Source organism: Periplaneta americana, chromosome 16 (assembly GCF_040183065.1).
Source record: "Periplaneta americana isolate PAMFEO1 chromosome 16, P.americana_PAMFEO1_priV1, whole genome shotgun sequence".
In the NCBI taxonomy this organism is placed as follows: Eukaryota; Metazoa; Arthropoda; class Insecta; order Blattodea; family Blattidae; genus Periplaneta; species Periplaneta americana.
In genome coordinates this window covers 60932145-60954464 of record NC_091132.1, presented here as the reverse complement: position 1 = coordinate 60954464, position 22320 = coordinate 60932145, and the positions used below count along the sequence as shown (strand labels likewise).

General features: G+C 35.1%; 1 protein-coding gene across 3 annotated transcripts in view; it reads left to right on the top strand.

Annotated features, from left to right (window-relative positions):
• The window catches only part of LOC138716361 (vesicular glutamate transporter 1-like), an 82495-nt gene that overhangs the window by 36407 nt on the left and 23768 nt on the right, over positions 1–22320 (top strand). The window contains exons 1-3 of one of the 3 annotated variants that reach the window (XM_069849370.1): positions 11493–11554; positions 15543–15646; positions 18400–18620. In XM_069849370.1, coding sequence (XP_069705471.1) covers positions 15622–15646; positions 18400–18620 — 246 coding nt within the window. In that variant the 5' untranslated portion in view covers positions 11493–11554; positions 15543–15621. Of the gene's footprint in view, positions 1–11492; positions 11555–15542; positions 15720–18399; positions 18621–22320 lie in introns of those variants that run through there. The other 2 variants (XM_069849371.1, XM_069849369.1) reach the window with 2 other exon arrangements.

Here is a 22320-nt window from a genome sequence, read left to right as displayed (position 1 = left end):
TTAGTTGCTGCTCTCGCAATTAATCACCATTCTATATTTTAGGTGCGTTGAGTGGCAAAAAAGATAGCGTTTTGATATGGTATTTTACACTAATAACAGACACATACAATTCCTGCGTTTTATAGTTTAGTGAACTATGTTTAAACAAGGATTTATCGTCAGATATACTGTTGCAATACCGGTTCCGATAAAGAAAAGTTAATTTAGTAGCGAATGGTTAAAACATATTCGTGGTTAATAAAAGAGAAAACGATTAGCCTGTAGTATTCACTCTATTGTGTGTCCTTCGTATTTTAGCGTTCCTCAAGGAGGCGAGTATTACATTATAAGCACGCGAACACTACTTTGCAGAAAACAACTATAAAGTGATGATCAGTCTAATGTCTTAAGTCAGCTTCTGATATCCCGATTTCTCACGCACAAAACGTAGCAATTATGCTGATAGCAGAAACACGGTATTAAAGGTAAATCGCAAAGGAAGTTTTGTTCCCGTAAATAAAACCATTTAGCTTTCGGGTACGCAATACAACGCGTATTCAAATAGCGGTTTCGAAATCCCGCGCGTTTTCTACCAACAAATGGCGGCTTTCAGCTGCTTCAATTTGGGAACATATTTCTCACTTCTCCGCTACGGCGTGGTTGGGGCTCGGAGAGTACCGCATTCTTTTGATCCGACAAATGCCGCCGCGGCGGCTATATTTACTCCTGTGGAGAGACTTACAACGCAAGACTTGCGTAGGAACAGAGGTTTCTAGTGTGATATTTCATTGTTATCTTGAAGAATGCCGTGTTGTTTTGCAGTTAATCAATGTGTAATCAACTGTGGATGTACAAAATTAGCATTTAGTCACAAAGTAGAGGAGGAATATACTTCAATGATTAATTTCTCAACGACATAATATTTTCACTGCGGGCTAAAGTAAGGAGATGCACTATCACCTTTACATTTTAGCCTAAATTCGCTCTAGAATATGCCATTAGGAAAGTTCAGGATAGCAGAGAGGGTTTGGAATTGCTTCTTGTATATGCGGATGACATGAATATGCTAGAAGAAATCCACAAACTATTAGGGAAAACACGGGAATTGAAGCAAGTAAAGCGATAGTTTTGGAAGTAAATCCCGAAAAGACAAAGTGTATGATTATATGTCGTGACCAGAATATTATTCGAAATGGAAATACAATATAAAAATTAGAAATGTATCCTTCGAAGAGGTAGAAAAATTAAAATAACTTTGGAGCACCAGTAACAAATATAAATGACATTCGGGAGAAAATTAAACGCAGAATAAGTATGGGAAACGCCTCTTATTATTCGGCTGAGAAGATTTTGTCATCTAGTCTGCTGTCAATAAATCTGAAAGTTACAATTTATAAAACAGTCATATTACCGGTTCTGTATGGTTGTCAAACTTGGACTCTCATTTTGAGAGAGGAACAGAGGATAAGGTTGTTTGAGAATAAGGTAATTAGGAAAATATTTAGGGCTAAGAGGAATGAAGTTACAGGAGAATGGAAAAAGTTACACAACGGAGAACTTCACCTGACATAATTAGGGACATTAAATCCAGACGTTTGAGATGGGCAGGACTTGTAGCACGTATGGGCGAATCTAGAAATGCATATAAAGTGTTAGTTGAGAAGCCGGAGGGGAAAAGATCTTGGGGAAGGCCGAGACGTAGATGGGAGGATAATATTAAAATGAATTTGAGGGAGGTGGGATATGATGATAGAGACTGGATTAATCTTGCACAGGATAGGGACCGATGTGGAGCTTACGTGAGGGCGGCGATGAACCTCCGAGTTCCTTAAAAGCCGTAAGTAATGACATATTTCTAATTGAAACTATCAAGGTGAGCAGAAGCGGACGTTGGAAACCATTCCAAACTGGTATAATACTGGTAACAAAAAACAGTTCTTGACTCTCAAGAAAGTTGTCATAATAAAGCGAACTTCAAATATCTTATGCTAGATGGATCCACGCAGGATACGTTAGAAAATTTATTTTCTACTCTCCGTTCCATATATCCAATCCCGGATGCAAAAGAATTCAAAACTGCATTACGATTTATCAGTTTTTCTCATAAACGGAGCATGGAAATTACGCAGTTTGCGATTCTGAACAATTAGTTGAGTTTCTAGGTACAGATGAAGTAATCCCGAAACAGAAAGGTCTAGTGAAGATATGAGCAAAAGGAAATTGATATAGACTAAATTTTAATTTAACTGAAAACAGAAATATTAACTTGAGTGAACAACTTCTTTACTACTTGTTGGGATCAGTTTTGTTCAAAATAAAACAAAATAAGTTACAGGCATATAGTATTTGTGAAAACTGTTTTTCATCTCTAATAGTAATAACTGATAACAGGGATGAATCTATAAATTTTATTAGCACATTAGTGACTCTCAAGTCGTACAAGGATATGTCGCTTGTATACCCTTGTAAATCTGTGATTGATATAATTCTAAATGTAGAAAAATGTGTAACGTTGGTAGAAAATGAGTTGATACTAAAGGATTTGAAATCTTTAATTATTAACATTTCAACTCATACGTTCCCAACTTGTCATAATATTTTTGGAAAAGTCTTATCACTGTATTTTAGAACTAGAATGTATTTAGTGTTAAGAAAATTGCCTGTTATAGCAAATGCACTACAACAATCTGCTAAATGGTGGCAGTGGAAGTGTTGGTACGAGAACTGCACAGAAAATTGCAGATGTTATGCCTATTGAAATGGACATAACATAAATAATAAAGTGTTTCTCTAATGGGTCATTTCACTATGACAATAATGTTTATTAATCCTTGTCTCCTGTGTTCAATAAACCACAACAACATGTATGATATCGCCTTTAATGACCTTCCTTCTAGCATTACTGCTTACGCTTCTGTGCCGAGCAAGGAGTAAATATGGCTGCCGCCGCCGAGAATGCGGTACTATCTAATATACACTGCTCTGTTCTGAATTCTGGCCCGTACTACATCCACGGACTTTGTTCTGGCCTACAGCGCTTCTATTTCAACGAGCGGTTATTTAGTAAGTCTATGGTTATTCTGTTCATGACAGTGGTGACAAGAGAGTGCGATCATTTTTATTGGTCGAGTAGGTCACGTGGTATCGGTGACCATTATACTGCTAAAATTATGAAGGTATAAATCTTTGGTCGGCGGCAAAGGGCACATAAGTAAAAAAATAATTTTTCAGGAGAGACTTTCTTTTTAATTTACTCTTAACTGAATATAACTATAGGCCTAATAATTAAATTCATGTATGTTAAAGTAAGACCCTTTTCAATTTAAAATACAAGAAAATTTATTATTTCAAAAATTAGAAAAAAATATTAAACTTACGTGATTAGGTACAACAGAAAAATCGACTTTTTTTACTTATGTGCATTTTCCCGCCGACCAAAGAAATGGTATTAGATATATTTTCTGCGCTGTAAAGTTGCTTTCTAATATAAAACGTATGCTCGCTCATAGCAGCTACAAAGAATAGCCTATGACAGGGAGTTCCTTCTGTATTTTTGGATACATCACATGAGACACAGACTAGTTATGAGAAAATAAAAATCCCCACAGAAATTAATTATCCTGTGATAGGGCTGAATTATAGTGAACTGAATTCCATGTATAATGTATGAGGTTATGCAATTCAGAGCATCCAAGAAAATCGAAAACAATGTTCAATATGTATATCTGCTGTGGGATCAAAACTCCTATCTGTGAAACATTTACAAGGTTCACAAACTTCCAATGTTTCAGGGAAAACACTCGGTTTTTCAGTTCTGGGGAATAATTTAAATTTTTTGTTAAAATGGAAAACAATTTTTGTGAAGTTCTTTCCAAATTATTACTATCATGTACCGAAGTATATATTATGATATTTCCGTGCAGGAATTCTACAGTACATTACCATATGGTGAAGAATGGGTAGAACGGAGAAAAATTCTCTCCGAAACCGGGATTCGAATCCGGTTTTTCAACTCTACGTCCTGACGCTTTATCTTTCTAAATGTTTTTGCACACGGCGCAATTATATTTCAAAGAGCTGAGTGAATTATAGCCAAAATATCTCATTGTCACCAACTCAAAAGTAAAATTATTAATAACATACTGTATATTGTATGCAAGTTTAAAATTAATTCCATAAAGAGCAAACCTGTTCCTTGTCTATATTTTTTTCAGCGACCATTTTTTTCTTACTATTAAGTTTCCGAAAATAAATTCCGAAAATCATTCTTCCGAAAAGCAGAACTGTTAGAAATAATTAAAAAAAACATAGGCTTAAGCACATGTAAGGCGTTCCGCAAGAGAAGGGCGAACCCGCCAAATGTACCTTTAGAGACAATCGATGTTCAAAGTATTTTACCTGTAAACGGGATAAGGGCGAAGCCGCCAAGGACACGTCTGTAAATAATGAAAATTACTTTGTACACTGAAAAACGAAGACCTTTATTGAAAATTGCAATTAAATGTCCAATTTAATATTCCAACTTAATAGTGATCATAGATGATATTATAAATTCATCAATATTATGGGAATAATAGTATATTAGAAAAAGCAAAGGGCGTAGAATGAACTCAGTAGTGGCAGACAATATAATAATAATAATAATAATAATAATAATAATAATAATAATAATAATAATAATAATAATAATAAATAAAAACAATCACACTGTGATGTGACATTTATAAAGTGTCTGAAATTATTAATAAACACAAATAAGTAGATGCCTGTCATGTTATTATCCTTGCTATCAAAAGTGGTCTCACTTGTTCTGGGAACAGAAGCGCTAATAATTAATTCATTACATCATCTTCATGAAGATAATCCTCTGAGTCGGTCACTGCTAGTTGCAGGATTCGTTTGCTGATCACGTCGTCCAGAAACGTTCTGTGTGTGGCACATAGATAAGGAGAGCTTTCAGATCCTTTACTTTCTCAGAAGTGAGCTTTATTGGCGTCACATACCTATTTGGCAAAACCAGCTGAGAGAGGTCGGGCTGTTCTTAATGCGACATCTCTTCACATCAACAATGGTTACGAGCTTAGAAATATAGGCATTCTGGAGGTCACAATCACCCAACTCCCAGAAATTACGAAATACAGATTGCCTTTTCTCCATTCCTAATCCGTTGAAGCACCCACAAGTAAATGGCAGACATATACCGCGAGCTTGCACATATCGAGATGTTTTCGTACTAATGTACGATTCACCTTTGTTCTTTTAATCTTTGCTTGTACGTTTATCCATTTTTCGACAAGCCTCTGACGTTTCCTACAATAACCAGATATGCCTTGTTGATTATCTCTATCACTATTACTCATAATAAACTATTACAATGTCCATAAATACACTAATACGGTTCTACTCGCCTGTGTAGTTACAACAACACTGAGACTATAAGTGACGCGCGCCTTCAAGCAGAGTGGCTTATTCGCCCTTCCCGTACGGAGTAATTTGAATATTATGAACCTGTCACAGGCTACGCAGTTTCTCTAACCTTACAAACAATGATAATTTCTATATAGTAAGGGCGAGCCCACCAACATCTGCCAGGCTTATGTTGCAGATATGTGTCTTACATATTCGGAGGAGTAAAAAACACAAAATTCGACCATTGGCGGGCTCGCCCTTCTCTTACGGAACGGCTCATATTATTAGGGTCTAACTGTAATCCTAGATCATATATGTAACAGATATGTCGGGGTTATAGGCTTTGAGGTTAACAACTTTTGTCAGGTTTACTACGCTGCCACCTAGTTGTTACATAAGGAGTCACGTCATAATACCCATTTGAATTGCATTAGCGACTGTGCTGCCGTCTCGTGTTCGTTTACGGCGGACGGGTGGCGATCCTGGCGGTTGTTCTCTTCAAAGTGCTGCCGATTTTAACGTAGCGAGGAGTTATCTGTTACATATATGATCTAGGCTGTAATATAGGGGAACAAATATTGAAAAAGCTAACTACAAACAACTCGAGATTTTCACTAAAATTGTAAGTTTCATTTAGTGTTAAAAATAATTACCCGGCCTTTATTATTATCTACCTGTAGATATGAAACAAATAACAGAAATCTCCGCCATTAAGAATTTTTTTAGTATCTGTCGGAAATGAGAAACAGATCTTCTAGTGATGTCGGATTCGGGAATTGATCACGTCTAATCTTCTTTCGAATTGATTTCTTTAAATTTTCCCGTTGTAACAAAAAACTTATGACAGCGGAAGAATCGTAATTTATTACCGGTACGCAAGATTTGTGATGGAAGAAGTTCCGGATAGTCTTGTTCTGCACACTTCATATTTTATCTTACTTGCACTGTCACTCTCTCTTCTCTATTCGGAGAAAAAGAGTGGTACCACAGTCTAGTTACGAAGCTTGGATGATTTTTTGCATTTCTCGCGATAGTTGCTAGCCGCTTGGAGCGCTGTGAGTGCTAGGAACAATAGACTGTGCCACTGCCATCGTGATCTAATACAGGCCGTAAGGCAGATCATGTGATTCTCTTTACCCGATCACGAAGAGTAACATATATTTCTCTAAAATGTAGTGTAATTGCATTAATAAAATTTAAAACAATGATTATGAGACACTTCAGACATAATTTACTTGCGAGTTAAGGTGTAATATTATTTTTGGTGTGAAAATTACGTTGTTCGTATGTGTAATACATGCCTTTATTTCGATTAAATATTGCGAAATTCTTGTACATTCATTTATGCACGATTCAGTAATTTTCAGTTGCACCGCACGGATATTTAGACAGCTATGTTGAAATTATAGGTTATGTTTACTGTACCAGTTGCCCCTTTCTATCTAATTTTATTGGTCTCCAATGCCCTGCCATTCATGTGGAAATTATAAGTTATGCATGTTATGTTATTACTATATTTAACTTATATTCCTATATTCGCAATTATACATTATAATTAAGCATAATGTCATGTATGACACCCCGCACATTCAATTTGTCTGTATTTTAATACTACAATTGAGTAATGAATTATTGTATTTATCTACTATCTAAGAGACAAAGTAACACAATCATACGTATACTAATTTCATAGGAGTGGTATGGTAAATTTTCTGTTTACAATTAAGGAAGGTACATGTGCTAAATTAAAATCTACAATAAGTTCTTTTTATTAAACCTAAAAATGGCTCCATTCCAAATTTAAAAATGTTAATGCAAACAGATTGTTTTAAATGTAAAATTCTCTTCACATTAAAATAACACCGTTTTGTAATATTTCTGCAACATATTATGCAACAAGAAGTAAACGGAACTTATAGACACATTACACTAAATAAAACTCAGCAATGATACGTAATAAAGTTATAATATAATATTTCGCTGAGCTCCATACACTGAAATAGAAAACCCAAACATACATTACGGCCTGGTCTAGATCGATTGATTGTGCCGTATTTCGCACTGTTGTGAAAAGTTGTGTGAACTGTGAAATGTTCGTTATCGGTTGTAATAACTGTAAATGGCTGAAACACAATAATTTGAATAATAATATGGGACAAAGAAATGTTTGTAGTACTATAAATTGTGAGAAAAACAGGTCAGAGTTATCCTTCTTCCGAAAGATCCAGGAAGATGAGTTTATAAAGTATAATATATACTTTATGCGAATAATACATAAACCTTATGTATTTCATATTTCAATAGTGGAAGGAAGGTGTTAATTCGACCCTCCCAAGTACTAACATTGTAACTCACTTTTTTACATTTTTCAGGAGATGAAAATGAAGTTTTAAAATGATCGTGTAAATTAGTGTATACAAAAATGTAGAGTAACAATAAGATTTTACATACAATTGGGAAGGTTTAGAGCTATACAATGATAGTACTAGGAGAAAAAGAAACAATTTAAGACCATATTAACTAGGACAACTCAAACCCATAAAAAATTAAGTTACAATGTTAGCCTAGTACTTGGGAGGATCGAATTTTTTCAAAAGAACATGATATCGAAAGTACAATATATTTTATCGTCTGCTAGGGAAAGAGTCTGTGATGAGGCAATAGAAGCGATCCTGGTGGTTAACAACTATCTATGGATGCATATTTGTTAAGTATTGAGCTTCGTAACTGTATATACAGACTGTGGCGGCACGATAGTTCGCCACCCTTAAACACTCAAAGAAGTTATCCATTGATGAAAGAAATTCCTTTGCTCGAACTCGCTTGTATTCCCAATAAATTTTTCCCTGACTTACGAATATTATTTTTAATATACAAGTGGATGTAGGCGTGATATCAATTTCATCCCTCCCATTTCATGAATAGTATCTCACTATTGTACGCTCTGCCTGAATTTTTTTCTTTGTTGGTGAATAAGTGAATAAAACACAATAATTTTTACATCGAAATATAAAGTAATGTAAGCATTACATAGCAACTTCAAACGTCAAAGTATTGTTACAGTATCATAAATTCTCATGCGGATATAATGGTTAACGGAAAAATTTCCTTTCGGAAAAATTTACTGTACTCCAACAAGGAGAAAGTCTCAGGGGAATGAGACGCAGCGGGGTAATGCTATGAATGAATGTTGATGTCATAAGGTCACACACGTGGGTACACGCATCTCCATTGGCTAACTCTCGACGCACAAACGATAACACTGATACACACATATTTATACTACCCTAGTTACAAAATTAGATCATTTCCTGATCTTTTAATCCCTCCATATAGGAAATAACATATGCAGGAGAAAGCATATTTTTTAAACTGACGTTATAACGATAATATTATCTATCTACTTTGCTCCAATAGATGACGCAATAGTAAGAACATTCCTTTAACGGTTAATCTCCTGGTTGGAGAACAGTATCAACATTAGAAACAACTGTTTCGGAAAGCTGGTTTCCGAGAAAGGGATTCGGAAAGAAGTAGATACAATTCGGAAAAGTAGAGGTTAGCGATAATGGTTTTTGTAAAAATTGTAGGGAACGGTGCAAACCAACTAGTAAAACCTATGCAAGTACAGTAAATACCTTGCTGGACATTCATTGTAGTACACTAGTGTCCAAAAGTTAAGTATAATTCAATATTTTGTTCCCAACCTATTAGAATGGCACCAAACTTGTACAAATGAATCACACAGGATCTGGTATGCAACAGAGTAACACATATCAGCAAATTTTGTCTTATTGTGACCTAGGGATACATTTTACACAATTACGGTACAAAATCTGACTATCACTTCTACAATAAGGATGGTGCTGAGCAGTTAATATGGGGTGCGGTTGTCCCTCATGGCTACACGGGCGTCGCAGCGCCGTGGCATGCCCTCTATCAGGTGGTTCAAGAGCTCTGCAGGCAGCTGTTCCCATTCCAGACGAAGAGCATTGCGGAGGGCTGGAAGTGTCCTCGGTGGAGGCTGACGGGCTGCAACTCGTCTTCCTAATGCATACCAGGCATGCTCTATAGGGTTCAGATCCGGGGACGTCGCTGGCCAGTCCATACGCTGGATATCTTCCCCCTCAAGATACTCGTCCACCAGGTTGGCTCTATGCGGACGTGCATTGTCGTCCATAAAGATGAAGTGTGGACCAACTGCACCTCAGAAAAGTCGCACATGTCTTTTCAATACCTCGTCTCTGTATCTCTGGACATTCACAGTACCAGCTGCGAAGATGTGCAGATCTGTATGTGAGAGACTTCGGTCTGTGTCTGACCTGCTTCCAGACGTCCGATTATTCTACCCTTCAAAATAGGGCCCAGTTGGCGTCTCTGTGTCTTGTTGGTGCTGTCCTGTATACACTGTGATAAGAAACTACCCTCTGTTCACAATGAGAGAACAAGAACGAATGAGCCGCACTGGGTCTGTTTGCTTATCTTCTAAACACGTGTTTATTCGGGGGGGAGGCGGAGGTTGGAGTACGCCCTCCCTATGCACAAGTACGATGCGGCACACATTGTGATGAAGTTTTATAGCGAATTCTCACAATTTTCCCTTTCATTTTCCTGTTTTACGAATTATGCTTAACTTTTGGACACTAGTGTAGATAAGATTTTCCCCACATGTTTAAGTGCATAGGCTTATGTGGTATGTTTCACAGAGAATTATGATAATGATGTAATTATGTTATCAAAACCATTTAGGCTCTGTTTTCTGTTTCTGTAAGTGTTCAGCACATTTTTGAAAACTCTCTACATATAATTTATGGAATATAATATTTGCTTACATTTTGTCTTTAATACTGCAAGTATTCAATTTTCTTAATTAAACATTCATACTGAAAATTTAATGATAATATAAAAATTGTAAATGTATAAAATGAATACCTATGAACATAAAACAGATAATTACTCAGCTTAAGGTTTGTTTTAATAGTATTTAGCACTGTAAGCAGTAAGGTTTTGTATAGCCTGATGTTTATTTAATACACAATAAATTTACTGTGTAGTAATGCATTATCAGCATAATTTTCCAAGTACCCAAAGATACATAGTATTTAAAATGGCACTTATAATTTAAAATGCACTGGTAAATAAAAAAAAAACATTAAAAGCATATCTCAACTAATATTTTTTTGGCTTTCATCAAATGTAGACGTTATAGGCCTAAGTTGATCTTATGTTACTTTTCTAGCTCTGTCAAAGTACTAGCATTTCAAGATACTGAAAACGGGGAGACCTTCAAAAAAAGTTTCTGAATCCAAATTTTTCCTTGGTCTACCCAAGTTGTGACGTTCTCATGGTAATGTCGGTAGGAGTGATATACTCAAAATATCTTTAAATGAATTAATAAATTATTGTGTTAAAACTCTACGCTGTCTGTACTTTAAAGGTACTCTTTTGCTATATCCGTTACTTATTCCGAATGAAACAAACCAAATTAATCTGAGGGACTAGACGTAACTTACGCATTAAGAAACAATATCGGCACTATGAGAAGAGCAAATGACTCAGTCGAACACCATCCAATTATAAACGCGGCTATAAGAAACATTGGAACGCCGAAAGACAATAAATAATTGACAGATCGACAGCACATGTTTAACATAACATTTTCATACGAAGACATTCACATGGTCGCCAATACACACCCCTGATTCCGCCTGCAAAACAATTAAATACTTCCACATGTCTGGACTGATATTTGGGCTGCCTAAACAAAAAATTAACGGCTTACATCAGACATCCTGTACAATGTATTTTTAAAATGTCCGTTGTGGAGGTAAATTGATAACATTCTCGAACAGAAGAATTGCACTTTCTTTAATTTAAAAAGAGCCAATTTCTTGTACAAATTTCTCAAATTTCAGTCGTAACTACTCTTCAAGGATTTTATAAAATTAATTATGCAACGAGTACTAATGCAAATAATTCTTAACTACGTAAATGAGCGTCATTGTTATCTCAGAGCCCCTGAACTATTTTTCAGCATGTGACAGTTATCAGAGATAGTATATATGCACTATTTCCCTTAAACCTGATACTTATTTCTTGTTAAAGTCACGACTAGAGACAATATGGCATTAAATGTTGAAGACATTAGACCTACAACTGTGAGCAAGTGAGTTGTTATTCAATATGTTATTTCCTTACATACTGTAGATATTTAAACGTTCATTTATAACTTTTTTATCTATAATTTACATTCTCATTAAATTAAATCAGTTTCATCATTGAGGTATCGTGGGGTCTATATTGTTTTACATGAATACGAAGGAAACTTTGATATACATCGTAATTACAATAATAATATTACGAAGTGTGAATGTATGAAAGCAACGAGAAATCATTGCTGCGTTCTGGTGCGCCCCATAAAGACGAAAGCTGTTACAACCGGTATGTACTGGGCTAGAAAAACAATACACTGTTTCAAGTTTCTTGTTTTTTTGGGTGTTCAAGTTAATTCGCTATTGGTCTAATTTATTGTATGTACGACAAAGTCCTTGCTGAAAAATAATTTCTTTGGTAGGTTAAGGAAAGGAATTTTCTCTAGCCAAAATAGATGGTACAGAAATTATCATACATTGAGTGGGACTGTAAATTACAGCATACTGTTATACTGCTATTGCAAACATCAGTGTGCAGCTGCTATGAATATGGATGTACATATAGTAAACTTTAAGTGTTCTTAAAATTCCCAAAGCACGGAAACACAGAAAAATTAGTGGCGTATCGTCAGGTGAGACTTTGAAACTGAGTTTACTGAAAAAGTCTACCGACCAAAAAAAAAAAAATAAAATAAAATAAAATAAAACATAAATACAGAAATATAAAAACCTACGGTAGTGTGCAACTCATGTGCTATGTGACTGGGCGGTCTTGAAATTATTTGATGCGGCAGTACAGTCGATTATGTACTGGAACCTTCCCAGTCTCTTGTGTTATTACATGGTTCTAATAAGACCATTAAGTGTATGATTAAATGGCGATCTTACGCGTGTTAATTATGTAAGCATGTGTGGCTTACAGCTGTTTCGGTGTTACTTGACACCATCCTCAGAGCCTAATAGATCTCAGCGCTATCTCAACTTCGTTCCCTGTTGTGTGGGTGCGTTCGTGTGATGAAGAGTTGTGTTAAATAGTGTGTGCGTATTCTGAAATTGATCTGTGTGTTGAAGATTTGATTAGGGTGTGTTTTAGTGTGTCTGTATATTTCATATTGTTCTAGTGTGTTGAGTTTTTGGTTTTTGTGTAGGATCTCCATGTCTGTATTTATGTTATTGTATGTGTGGTTAGCATTTGTTATGTGTTCGGCATATGTAGATGTATAGTGTCCTCTGGTTATTGCTTTAATGTGTTCTTTGTATCGAGTTTGGAATGATCTGCCTGTCTGTCCAATGTAGAAACTGTCGCAACTATTGCATGTGAGTTTGTATATGCCTGTGTGGATGTATTTATTTGTTTGTGTTGTTTGTGTGTTGAGCTTCGTAGTGTGTTTTCTGTTCTGTATGCTATGTTGTATTTCTATTTTCTGAATGAGGATGCGATCTTGTGTGTGTTTTTGTTTTCGTATGTTAGTGTGATGTATTTATTGTGTTCTTGTGTTTGTGTTGTGTTTTGTGTGTTTTTGTGTTTGTTGAGTTTTTGTTTTGTCTTCCTTATGATGTTGTCTATTATGTTTTAGTTGTAACCATTTTCTTGTACTATGTATTTGATTGTGTTCACTTCTTCATTGTAGTGTTGTTGGCTCATGGATATGTTATGAAATATACAGACACACTAAAATACACCCTAATCAAATTTTCAACACACAGATCAATTTCAGAACACACACACTATTTGACACAACTCTTCATCACACGAACGCACCCACACAACAGGCAGCGAAGTTGAGATAGCGCTGAGATCAAGTAGGCTCTGAGGATGGTGTCAAGCAACACCGAAACAGCTGTAAGCCACACATGCTTACATAATTAACACGAGTAAGATCACCATTTAATCAATTATTTATATTCAAGTGTTAAAAGTAGTGTACGAAAGATTCAACATGGAAGACCATTAAGGATGTGTGTACGTTCACTTATGACCTTGTGGCATTTCATAGCTTCTTCAGAAAATCATCTAAGTGCACGGCTCCTTTAACAGAAAAGGATTTCAGGGTGCCTCATGCAAATACAACATGTTGGAATTTTCATTCAAGAGCTGTGTCGATAATACGAGTAACAACACATTTTGAAGAATTATATGAAATATTCAAAGCAATTATTGACGATCCGGATAGTCAGTGGGATCCAGAGTCATTCAACTGTGCCACTGGATTGAAAAGACTCTTGGATGATCCTAAATGTATATTCTTTGTGTGTATAAAATGATCTTCGTTTTTGTTGGCATTTTATTTAATGTGCTACAATGCAAAACTATTGCAAATATTTTCGTCTGTCAAAATCAAATCAAATCCACAATATTAAATACACAGAAGCTGAGGGAGAAGAACACCATCGTCGATTGCATTAATAAAAGCAAGGAACTGAATGAAAAACTAGTGTTCACTGGATTATTTTGACAAATCAAATTTGCAACGCCTGTCCTTTGAAATATTTGACTCTCTAGTTGTTCAATTAGAAACAAGACTTGAGGATTTGCCCTAGCTTCAATTCGTTGAACTAGTGAATGAAAAGTTACATCCACAATATAGCACCCAATTTACAAAACTGAAAATAATTCAATTGACTGAACAGTACCCATTCTTCAATTCTGAAAAACTTGAGGGTGAACTAGCAAATGTTTACGGAGATACAGAAAGGCACCTGTCACCTCCTATGCTTTTGCGTTACTTGGTGGATAATAGCTTAGATGACGTAAACACAGAGACCTCTAAACTCTTGCGATTGACGTTAACATTGCCTGTCACAATCAGCATTAGTGAATGTAGTATGAGCAGTTGGAAAAGAATTAAAACTTATTTAAGAAATTCAATGACAAACAACAGACCGTCTTGTTTAGGGAAGTTGGCAATTGAAAAACAGTTATTAAGTGAAAGGTGTAGTGGCCATATCTTCAAGGAGCGGGTGGTTGACATCTTCACTAAGAAGAAAAACCGCCGTTTGGAGGTTATATACAATAGCCTATAAGTGAGTACCACATTGTCTTAATGTCAAACAAATTAATCATTTTGTAAAATTATGATATACCCAATGCTTACTATTTTAAAATCTAAGATCACGTGATGATGATGATGATGATGATAATAATAATAATAATAATAATAATTATATCTACAACTAGTCAATTCAAATTTCAGTATTTACTGTAAATCATGTTATTAAGCATCAAGCTAAGAAAATTGATAGGCTATATGAAACAATGTAAAAAAAATCTCTATCCTTTTTTAATACAGTCTACCCAGAACATATTGCCACGCTACTACAGAGAGGTGAGAAAATATTACCGTAATTAAAATGTCCGAAGTGTACCTCAAAATTTTCAATGAACTTGTCAATCAGCTAACAGATTATGAACTGATGGACATTTTCTACAAGACGGTGCGACATGTCACACTTCAAATATCAGCATGAGAGAAATTAAAAGTTTTTTTTTTGAGACAGAATTATCTCAACAAATCTTTGGCCACCAAGATCTCCCGATCTAACACCATCAGACTCCTTTCTTTAGGGAGTGTTGAAATGAAACGTCTACAGAAATAAACCCCACACAATCGCAGTCCTGAAAGAAGTTATTAGTTAAGAAATTGAAGGCATTATGGATGCAGGTTAAAGAAAAATATTCCAGAATTTGGAGAGGCGTGTACAAAAGTATTTGGATGTGGAAGGGGACTTTTTCAGCATCGGGTATGAGCAGATCTTGTTTTACACTGCTGAAGGTATGTGCATACAAAATTTCAAGACGAACTTTAAGTAAATGGCGGTTTTATAGAAAAAAAAAGTTCGAGGTATCTTAAGAGGGAGTCATACTGTATTTTACATTTCATTGTGAAAATACATAGCAATAATTCTAAATCACTTCTGAGGGGAAAAAACGGAAACCCTAATTATGTGAACCAGACAGACTTCCTTTCATGTATTACCTCTATGAAATATATGTTGTTTCAGACTGCACAAGATTTATTGATGTCAAGTCACAAAATTTGACAGATTTGCAATAGGATTCTTCTAAACAGAAGAAGAAGAAATGGCTTCAGATCGAAAATTAAAAGGTATCTAGTTGGCTTCCATGACGTCATATTACTTGTATTTGCAAATAACTAATCCTGAATGTATATTAATAAGGTAAGTAGGCCAACTTGATCTACACGTTAAAAAATGTTCCTATCACAGAATCAATTCAATATTTAGCTCATAGATTTATCTTCCAATTTAATAATCAATTTAATTTAGAGAAAGTGTTTAAAGAAAAAAATCGAATTTAGAATAAAGCCAAAAACATCACACATTAAGAATATTATATTTACTACTAAAACAAGGAGATGAATTGCCTGAGTTTTGCGTATGAAAAATAGATCTTTTCTAAACACCGTGTAACGAAGTTACTTTATCAAATACTTCATGATCTGCCCTACTGTATTAGATTACTTATCATAGAAATAGAATGCCGCTATTATTAATGTTAAGAATCAATCCATGAGACTTACTTAACCTACTAGAAATTGTTCTCCTTTGACGTCTTGTGAATGTTGGTATTATAAGAATAGAATACATTTTTTCTAGAGAATGTGCTCTATGTTGTGGTAATAAACAAAGTTATGTATGTCATTTTTGTATGCCGTGGACTTTCTCGCCCTTGTGCAATTTAATTTACTTAAGTTTTAATTTCGTTCATTCTATTTTATTTTATTTTTATTTTATTTTATTACAATATCAATGTCAATTTGAATTTCAATTTTAAATTAAAAATTATTTTACTTTATTTTATTTTTATTAATTTATTTATTTATTTTTACTGGCAGAGTTAAGGTCATAAGTCCTTCTCTTCCAGTTAGCCAGTATAAGAATACATAGCAAATACGGTTCTGGTTTTTATAATTTTAACTAACACACGGAAGTGAATCTGTTCAGTGAAATGAGTACGGCGACAAGAGGTAAGTCAGCCTTGAATGAACTGCCAATGTCGACAGTACGATATTAAAAGGTTACATCGTTGGAGTCCTAGTCAGCCCTAGGATTTCTCATCTGAAAATTTCGTATTGACACTTGTGGTGAACAAGCGCATTTGGGATTTTCTCATGGTTTTTCTGTTTTCCCATTATTAGGCATTAACGACATTCTGCCTGCTTTCCACACGATTCACTTGAGCATAACTGTCACTGTTTGGTGACGTATTTCTGTATCAGGAACGGTATAAATGTTGGGCCATAATGACCATCACTCCTTATAAATCAAATCATATCAAAAGATTATATCTGGAAATTGATATCATATGCCAAAAAAGTTATTTTAAAGTATGGAATTTTTAGATTTTCGCATCATGTCACGGTTGCAGACCTATATACATTATATCGGCTTCACCATAAGGCAGAACTGGGCACCAAGAGCGAATTCTACTCTCTCACGAGGAGCCACATGACTTCTCTTCAACCCCTTTCTTTACAGCTGAACACCGCGCAGAGTTGATGCCGCAACGGATGAATATTAAGCGTCCCCGTTTAGAGTTTGGAATCGCTACCGGTGCCCAGCCCAGCCCTGCTAAATTGTTACATTCATTAAAAATGATAGATTTCTCATTTCTTGCTTTTCCTGATGCTGAAGCAACTATAATGATTAGGGGGCGGATGTTGATGACCTAAAAATCTACTTAAAATGATCATTAAAATGACAAAACTAATGGAAAAATGACATAAAATTAAAAGAAAATTACATTTAAATATTATTCAAAGTACTCACACCACAACTTCTTAAAAATCAGTCACATTGTTTCAATGATTGCCCTGCAAATCTAGGAGAGAGGAGACAACTTCCTGGAATTTGGCTAAGCTAAAGGAAGAGGGCATGCAAAAAATGAAGGTTTTAAGGGAAAACTATAGATTTTAATGAGGGTTTGCAATATGTTCCAATCGGTGGTGGTCCATGTCAGTGCCTTCATTCTCCGTCTCTTCCTTCCGTTCTTAACTTTTGTTACCAGTTATTTCAAATGAGGGAATGTGAATGAGAAAAATTGTGGGTGCTGCTTGTATTCTTGCAATCTTTGTGTTAAAAATACTGCCCCTTCCCTTCCATGGGAACACAATGTCCTGTCCAGGACACGGTGAAAGTTTCCCCCCTTCCAAACATAAATTCTTAAGACACCCTCGTACCAACAAAAGAACAGTAACGGTCAAAGTCCTCACTTAAACTAAGCTGTTGTCAAGCATTTTATATTACTTCCGTTGTGTGAAGTGAAGCCTTCAGTGGAATGAGGGATGGATTTTAGAGTTTATTCCAAAGTATAAAACTCAAACTTCACTGTTATTCACTTATTCAGTAGGTGATTACTACTGACCTATTTGCTTAGAAAAAGATTTAACAGACCTATTGGTAAAGAAGAAAGTAAAATGCATTCCAAGTGATCTAAAACTTGTTGTTAGTATTAAAAATGACCAAAAATGTCGAAAAATGCAAAAAATACAATATAAGAAATTAATTGATTTTGTACGTTGATATTAACATAGAAAGGATTTCTATATTAATAGTCATCGTCCTAATATTAAAAATAAGATGACTTTTCATTAACATCCGCCCCCTAATTTAATAATTACATTTCCGAAGTGTTCAAAATGTTGGACATTTCTGCATAATGACACGGTGTAGAATCCAAAAAAATTCCGCACCAAATTATTTTTAAGGTATTTAATTCTTGATTTCAAAAATTATAAAACTAATTGTCTTTTAACCAAAAAATAAAGCCTCCTGGACTCAACATCTCACAATTCCAACATTGCAGCTATGATAATATTGTATTCATTGCTTATTACAGAATGTATATCCGTACAGAGGATACTGTGGTGGCTTATTTTCTTTGGATCTGCTGTTAACTACATGTTGCGCTCTAACTTGAACATTGCAATAGTGTCAATGGTAGAAAAACGGCAGCCTAAGCTCAACAATGAATCTCAAGTTGAAAAGTGCTATTCAGAGAATTATAGTAACTCCACTAACGCAACAGATTCTGAAGAAATACTATCACAGGACGACGAGGTAACCGACTACTTATGCATAAAATATGATACATTATGATTTGCCATATTTTAGAATATAAATGCTAACAGCAGCTGGCTACCGACTAGAAGGTCCGGGGTTCGATCCCGGGTAGTGACGAGATTTTCTCGTTGTCAAACAGAACGGCCCCGAGGTTCACTCAGCCGACCACACTACCTCATTCTAGTGCCGAGGTCAAGAAAGCATGAGTCTCTACCTCCATGCCCTCCACGTGCCTTTATGGCATGTAATGGGGATATTATTATTATTCTTATTATTATTATTATTATTATTTTATGCTAAACAACAACAAACAAACACCAAATGGCTTTTAAAGAACCCGGAGGTTCATTGCCGCCCTCTCATAAGCCCGCGATCGGTCCCTATCCTGAACAAGATTAACCCAGTCTCTACAATCAGATCCCACCTCCCTCACATCAATTTTTATGTTATTCTCCCATCTACGTCTCGGCCTCTCCAAAGGTCTTTTTTCCCTCCGGCCTCCCAAATAACATTCTATAGTCAACGCATTTCTGGATTCCCTATACGTGCTACATGCCCTGCCCATCTCAAACGTCTGGATTTAATATTCCTAATCATGTCAGGTGAAAAATACAATGCTTGTAGTTCTGTGTTGTGTAACTTTCTCCATTCTCCTATAACTTCATCCCTCTTAGACCCAAATTTTATCCTAAGTACCTTATTCTCGAATACCCTTAGCCCCTGCTCCTCTCTCAAAGTGAAAGTCCAAATTTCACAGCCATACATAACAACCGGTAATATAACTGTTTTATAAATTCTACTTTCAGCGTTTTTTGAGAGCAGACAAGAAGACAAAAACTTCTCAACCGAAAAGCAGACATTTCCCATTTTTATTTTGCGTTTAATTTCCTCCCGAGTGTCATTTATATTTGTTACTGTTGCTCGAAGATATTTTGAACTTTTCCACGTTTCAAAGGATAAGTTTACAATTTTTATATTTCCATTTCGTACTATGATCTGGTCACGAGACATAATCATATACTTTGTATTTTTGGGATTTACTTCCAAACGTATCTCTTTACTTGTTTGAAGTAAAATTCCCATGTTTTCGCTAATATTTTGTAGATTTTCTCCTAACATATTCTTGTCATCCGCATAGGAAGTTTGTTATGCTGATGCATCTCGTTCAATTCCGAACCCTTTTTGTTATCCTTGACTTTCCTAATGGCATATTCTAGAGCAAAGGTAAAAAGTAAAGGTGGTAGTACATCTCCTTACTTTAGCGCACATTGAATTGGAAAAGCATCAGATAGAAACTGGCCTATACGGATTCTGCTGTACGTTTCACTGAGACACATTTTAATTAATGGAACTAGTTTCTTGGGAATACCAAATTCAGTCAGAATTTGATATAAAACTTCTCTCCTATCCGAGCCATATGCCTTTCTGAAACCTATGACTAACTGATGTACTGTATCCTTACACTCCAATTTTGAATACAAAGGCTACTGTTATAAATATCAAATTATGTTGACGAAGCTATAACAATTTTAATTGACTGTGAAAAGAATATGTTTATACCACTGCCTGCTCTAATGCAGCCGATGGCGGCTTATACTGCCTGCTCATTTAATGGTCAAGCATGTAGCATTCATTTTCATTTCATTTAGTATTCTGCCCAAGGGCAGGTCTTTCGCTGCAAACCCATCATGTAACAGGGAAATAAAAACTACGGCTAGTTGGCAGCTCCTAATGGCAGATAAAATATATAGGCTTCTGGTGCAGGAAAGGTTCCGAAATTGCTTCAAAGTGCAAAGACTTTACCAGGAGCGAATATTAACTGAGATCGTGTTCTGATAATAGACGAAGTAGACATTCGTCTGAAGAAAATAAGAGGAAGACAGGTGACAAAGAAATCTGACATGGAAAAACTGAAAGGAAGAGGAAAAAAAAAAATATCAAACAGAAAGAAGACATATAAAAATAACAACATAAAATTTCACGTTCCGTTTAAAGTTTGTGCACCAATGTTTTCTTAATTCAATCGGCTGCTTATTCATATACATAATATAGATAAAGTGAAACAATTATATAAATTTGCAGAACTGAGATTAGACACTTTCTCTGAATTTCTTGACTCAGTCACAATTATTAGTAAACAAGTCTTTCTTTTTAATGGAGAGTGTGAACTTTAATTTTAAAACTAAATTTATAAGTCTACGTCTCGGAGGCAGACGTATGGTTGAACGTAGAATACATCAGGGGTTAGGAGTTGAGAAATGAAACAACGGTTAATCCAGTAACTGCGAGTGACTATTTTGAATTAGCAGGAACCCTTAAATTTTAATTTAATTTTAATTTAATATTAATTTTGCATCGTTGATTTATTATGTACACAGCATATTTTATGTTTATGTCTGTAATTAAATTAAATTCAAGTTAAATTTTCTGCCAAAGTACAGACAGGCATGTAGTATGAAAAATATGATTACAAAGGACATTAAACTACGTTGAGATTTCTTACAACGTTTATAAATATTGTTGCCCAACCGTGGACACCACACTTGTGTAGCTCCGATAAATAGTTTATGAATTACGAGCACCATAAGATAAGATAATACACTGACATAATTCAAACTCAGGGTTGCCAGACAAAGGAAAGCAACCGATGTATCAAACTTATAAAAAATATCGTACATTTCTCACCTTACAATTTTTATACTGTAGACAGTGCGTACAAACATATTTCACAGTAATAACCAACATAGTGGTTCATAGCTCTGTAAGTTATATAATTCTTCCAGTAAATTTTAACTCCATTTAAGAATATTACTAATTACTGTTCACATCCACAATAACATTCGACATTCAAACAAATCAGCATCCATATTTTCATCCACTCAAGAATATTACTATGTATAGTTTATGTCAACAATGACATTCAGCATTCAAACAAATCACCAATTCATCAACTATCATTTTCGTAAAGCATGCACGATGACGCTTGATCAGAAACATCATTCATTATGAATAATTATATTGTCATTATATTGAAAGTCAGCAGAAACCGCGTCGGCAGATATTTAATATCAATCGGCGTCGGTTATAATTACGTCAATTTAATCCACCTGAAGTCGACTCAGATCGCTATAACGTCGACGTAATTGTACTACGATACTATTTAATTGATTAAATACTTTCATTTTTTAGCATAAAAGGAAGTTGGAATATCTCTGAACTCGTATTACTTTAGTATAATCGAGCAGTATATGAAACCTAAAGCTGAAGATGACTTGCATATTGATTCTCAAATCATCTTTTATTCCTTTCAAGCATGTTTTTTTTTTCATATTAGTCAACGACATACTGAATGAAGTAAAAAGAAACGAATTAACCTTTAATTTTATTTCAAATATATTACAGCAATTTTCTCCAAGTGCCTAGCTTTGTTTTGTTTCCGCGTTTTCACTGAAGAACAGATCTGAAAACAGTAGAACCTGGTGCTGTCGATCTTATATATACAGTAGAAGCTCTTAGTTCGACAGAAAACAAGTTCGACATCCTTTAGTTCGACTGCTTACGTAGGAGAATTAGACACGCTCCTATACGGGCACTTAGAAAGTGGTTTGCCATTTGAATGGGAATTGGTTCTGTGTCTTGTAGTTATACTTTTGTTAAAGGAAAACATAATATTTTATTGATTAGGGTTATTTTACGA